This window comes from Trypanosoma cruzi, genomic scaffold (genome assembly GCF_000209065.1).
Source record: "Trypanosoma cruzi strain CL Brener 1047053513345 genomic scaffold, whole genome shotgun sequence".
NCBI classification, from domain to species: Eukaryota; Euglenozoa; class Kinetoplastea; order Trypanosomatida; family Trypanosomatidae; genus Trypanosoma; species Trypanosoma cruzi.
In genome coordinates this window covers 4,048-9,052 of record NW_001849072.1, presented here as the reverse complement: position 1 = coordinate 9,052, position 5,005 = coordinate 4,048, and the positions used below count along the sequence as shown (strand labels likewise).

General features: G+C 53.5%; 1 protein-coding gene and 1 pseudogene across 1 annotated transcript, besides 1 other annotated feature; both read left to right on the top strand.

The window, feature by feature from the left end:
* Nucleotides 1-5,005: part of a sequence feature (areas not merged during assembly with more than two copies in the genome that could not be assigned to a particular haplotype) that runs on past the window's edge.
* Tc00.1047053509363.31 (uncharacterized protein) lies at nt 491-1,276 on the top strand (the record flags this gene model as incomplete). The annotated part of the gene is made up of 1 exon (XM_799097.1): nt 491-1,276. One exon carries the CDS (start codon nt 491-493, stop codon nt 1,274-1,276), a length of 786 nt encoding a protein of 261 aa, XP_804190.1.
* Nucleotides 2,066-4,933, top strand: Tc00.1047053509363.20 (annotated as a pseudogene).

The window sequence follows — 5,005 nt, the reverse complement described above, 5'->3', positions numbered from 1 at the left end:
CAATTCGGGTTTCATGGCACTGAGGCACAGTGGTCTTCCTGCAATGGCTGGTGACGGCCCCTAGTGGACCGGCGTATTTATGCTGCTGCTGCTGCTCGAGGAGGCGTAGAAGTGCGATTTGAGGTGAGCGACGGAAGGGTCACACATCCCGCAGTGACGGTTGTCGTTGGCCCACCGGGTGCCTCTGAGGTTTTGTTGGATGCAACGTCCTTATGCCCGTCTCCGGATGGCGGCATCCCTGATGCAGCCAACGAAAGGGACTGGGAGCGACGGTGAGACGCAAGCACGTGTGGATGTTCGGAGCGGCCGGCACACCGCACGCTGAGGGCATGGCACGGTGAGGGCCGGACCTAGAAAAGGGACACCGCGTGGGACGTCAATCCTCACTGCAGCGACCGCCACCGAATTCGGATTTGCTCGCACCTTCTGCGGTCCCTCTTCCTCCCCTCACTTCTGTGCCGAGGACTGTGCCGCGGGATCCAGCAGCGCGATGTTTGGCTGCAGGAACATGGCCCGAACAACTGATGTGTGTGTGTGTGGGGGGGATGTGCACTGCGAAGAAAATGAAAAAAATGTTGCGAGACGAACACCACGACAAGACCGGAGTGAAGTTGTGTTTTGTCCACTTGCGCGAGGGCGGCCTGCCACCTGGTCGGTTAGGAGGATTATTTTTTTGCGTTGTTGCGCTCTCTTTATATTCCGCTGCGTTTTCTTGCGGACCTGCGAGGGGAGATTTGCAAGAAATTCCTGCGAGGCGTCCGTGCCGCCGTCGGAAAAGCGGATCCCCCTTGAAAAACGCTGCTTTTTAAATTTGTTTTGGGCGGGGGGTTCCTGTCGATTCACTGCGACTTTGTTTTGCGGATTTGATGCGTGTGTTTCCGAGCGGTTCGATCAGTGCTCCCAGCCCACTCGGATGTGGTGTGCGCGTCGACGTGAAGGTGCCTGCCAGTCGTTTTATTGCCTTCCCCGCTGTGGCTGCCGCCGCTGCCTTCTTCTCTTCCTGAGATCCTGCGGCTTCTTGACAAGATGTTTTGGGGAAGGCGTTGCCGCTCTTATCGTCCATGGTATTTTGATTCTGGTGTCGCGGTCAGGAGACATTGAACGAGAGGGTTTGCTGCCCTTTTGTTTTATTTGTCCTCTCTGCCTGACGGCCAGTTCTACACAAACGTGCTCCTCGGCATCTCAGTTGGTGCTGGCGGGATTGCTTACGGTTGTCACTGACAATCGCATGCGCCACCTCTTCTCTGCTCATTTTCAGTGTCGCATTTTTTATTGATTGACGGACGCCATTCTGTCCGGCGTGCCACCTTGATTGGATTGTGTGGGACTGCTCGCCAACGCCATCGGAGAAAGCAGGCCGACTTTTCACGTATTTAATTGCATCTTGCGCGCAGGTATTTTTTTCACATGTTCTGTTGGGCACTCAGACAGCGAGGTGTCCGGAAATATGCGTGCGTGGAATTCTTCCCGCCATGTGAACTGCGGGCAACACCGCGGGGCTGCCACTTTGACTCCGCAGAGTTGTTGCGTCTCTTTGCGGGGTTGGCAGGGAAATTCCATGTCTTCTGTTACTGCTGGTTTGTCCTCAAATGTTGTCACTCCATGCGAATAATGTGCTTCAGCGAGTGAGGGGGTGGTTGGGTTTGTGTGCACTCTGATTCTGTTTGCTACTTTTTGCGGGCACGCAAAACCTGATTGGTGGTAAAATGGAGCGGGGCGATGCATGGCTGCGTCTCGCCCATCGTTCACTGCACGATGGTGTGGTGCACATTGTGGTGCTTCCTCTGCGATGTGACTGCGGTTTCCTGTGCGGCAATGGTGGTGGGTGGAGGGGAGTGTTGATTCTCGGCGGGACGGTGGGATCGTGCCTCCCTTATTTTTCTTTTGTGAAGGTGTGCACTTATTTTTTGTGTCGGTGATGGGGCAAAGCGACAGACAACGTGGATAAAACAAAATAAAAAAGGGCGATAGTGTGGCGGTGTGTTGGGGTTGGTTGCACGCCTCGCGTTGCTTCGGGGGCGGTGGGCCTCGACTGCTTCACCGACAGGAGTTGCAGTGCGGCTGCATGGCGCACCGACCACCGAGCCGTGCGAGTGCCACGCCTAACGCCGTTGGGACTGCGGGACGAAGCAGCCGTGAGTGTCCTTTGGAGCCAGCGGCACCTGCTGGCCGCAGTTGGGCGGTGCGACTGGGATGCTTCACCGCACGGGTGTTGTGGTGGCACCTCGCCGTGGCTCTTGTGATGGTTCCGACGCTGCAGCTCGACGTGTGGCGGGGAGTAAAGTGTGGCCGCGGTGGACCATAAGCAGCACCGTAGAGGAAATCCTGCAGGAGGAAAACACTAGCAGCACCAACATGAGGCTGAGTGATTTCCTTTGGAATTATGTTGGCGGCAGGGCGGCCGTTGATGAAAGACTACAATGTGACGATGGAGGTGTTTTTCAGGAGCCGGATGATTGCGTACAAGACCAGCGGCTTCTTGAAGAAATTCTTAACTTAACTGCGCACCAAGCGCTGGAGGCCATTACTAAGCCGCTTCACGAAGGTGTGTTCTCTCTCGGGCAACGTAGGGACTATGAAAGAAAATCATACAATCACTCCTCTTGCAAGGGGAATACCAAACGGAGTACTCACGCAGGTACTGACGGAAGCGAGGCGGGAGGCAGAGGGAAGGCTAAGACGAACGCAAGAAATGAAATTTACCATTTCCACTAATATCGATGGTGTACTGTTTAAAGGAAGAGTTCGCGTCAATGAAATGAAGCTGAGCGACTATCTTACAAGAGAACTGGACGGCAGGGGCGTTGTGGACACCAATCGGGATGTCTTGCTGGAGGAGTTTTTCAAGGACCCCACGAAGTATATCCACGATAAAGGAGCGTTGAACGAAATACAGGCATCGGATCGTTATTTGAGTATGAAGCGAGCTGTGAAGGGTGAAGCGATCTTCGATGAGGATATACGCAAGCTATGCGATAAGGGTGTCAACAATCCACCGGGGTGGTCATTAGCTGCTGCGGAGGCAAAAGCAGCTGTTCATAACTCCAATAAACATTTTTTGGATGCGGCTGCCGGGGAGGCGAGGAACCCAACGACGACGAGCGCACCGGAGAAACTGGAGGGATGCTACGAGTCTGTGCACAATGCGAGGCGGAGCCATGCGGTGGAACTTCCGGACGGCGTGGAGCGAAAGAAAACGGGGATGGGAATGGGGGTGCATGAGGGGAAGCCAGAACAGTCATGGACGTACAATAAAGCTGACGACGCTATCGAAAAGAATGACGCTGTGCAGCAATCCGGTGCGGCACCTCCCGTGTTGATGGTGCTCACCTCGGACAAGGGATGGCCGTACTCGCGGAATACGATGCAGGATCTTTCCAAGGACGTTTTTGTAAACTGTGGGGTGGGTCGAGTGTGGCAGATCGTCAAGGGCGATCTAACCGCGTGGCTCAGCCCTCACGGTGGTACCGACTTTACGCCCAAGCGACGTGTGCTGATTGGGACGCCCGGGATCGGGAAATCGGTGGCTGTCGGCTCGTACCTCCTCTACCAACTGCTGCACTGCGATGTCGAGAAACTCCAAGTAGTTGTCCACTGTTTTGGTGGAGGAGATGCGTGCGTGTTTGACAAGACCACCAGAGCGGTGACAAGATACGGCGATGAGGACATGTGCATCTCTGAGTTGAGAAGTCTGAGGGGGCCATGGGAGGAATGCGTATATTATCTACGATGTGGCAAAGGAGGGAATGCCGCCACCGAGACATTTTGCGCCCACTTCCGGAAGGGGCATGATTGCGGTGTCATTCCCAAAGGTAACAACTGTGATGGGTGGGCGAAGCAACTACGAGCCGCGCGAATCATCGTGAAGTGCCCCGACGAGATGGATGTGAAGGCGATGTGTGCCTGGATAACGCGTGATGAGACCAAAGAGAAACAAGCGGAATACTGGAAGAGGTCGAAAAACACATGTATCTTTTGTGACCGATTCCACGTCACGTCTCTGATGAGGAGGCGTTTACGGAACGCTGTGAAGCGGTGAGGTTTGCATTGCAATCGATCAACGAGGTAACTGTGAAAGAGTACTTTCCACGGGGAGGTGAGTCGCCACGGTATTCTGAGGATCCGTCTCACAAGCCTGTGAAAGTTGTTCGGGAAATATACGAAGGCGGCGAGAGCCTTTTCAATGCACCGATATCTGATTGCCTCGAGGAACGGGCATTGGAACGCTTCCCAAGTGCAACAGAATAAGATGGCTTTTTGAGGCTGATGTTGGCGTCGAAGGATAATATTTTGCCAATATTTTTTGGATGGTTTGCTTTGAAATTGTGCACGGAGAGTGCCTTTGTCAAGACAATAGGGACGAAACTCACGGAGTTTGAGCCACCAACAGGACGTCAAGCAAAGCCCTGCGTCTTGAAGTTGGCCCCTGAATTGCATCCCAAGGGAGATGAAGGTTTGCTGCCGAGTGAATATGAAAAAACGATCCGTAAAATAAAGTACGGGGTGCTGTACAAACCGGCGGTCGCAAACCTTCCGCTGGTGGACGCCTTTTTTTTCTTGGTGTCCAATCCAATGACTATGGTTGAGCTGCGGATGTCTGCGGCGGGTGGACACCACACCACCGCCAGCACTGTGAGGCAGTTCACTGAGTGCCTGGCGGCATATTTTAATGGTTGGGAGGAATCATCCCAAGACATGTCGTGGGAGATTATTTACGTCCAACAGGCAGACAGCACGCCGATGAACGACTGGCAGAGATGTGATGTTGTCGATTCCAATAATGTGAGCGACGCGGAACCCTATGAAATAGCGGCGTTCTGGAGGGAGAAGGTGCGCCAGTACCCAGTGTTAATATCGTCCGGAGAATTTTCAATGGACGAAGCTCTCCGAAGTGTGCAATAAAATAAATAACAATAGGAACATAGATTGGGAAATTGAAAGTGAACGAGACAGCTTGATTTGTGTTAAAAATATTGTGGGTTTATGTATTTTTGGATGCTTGTGT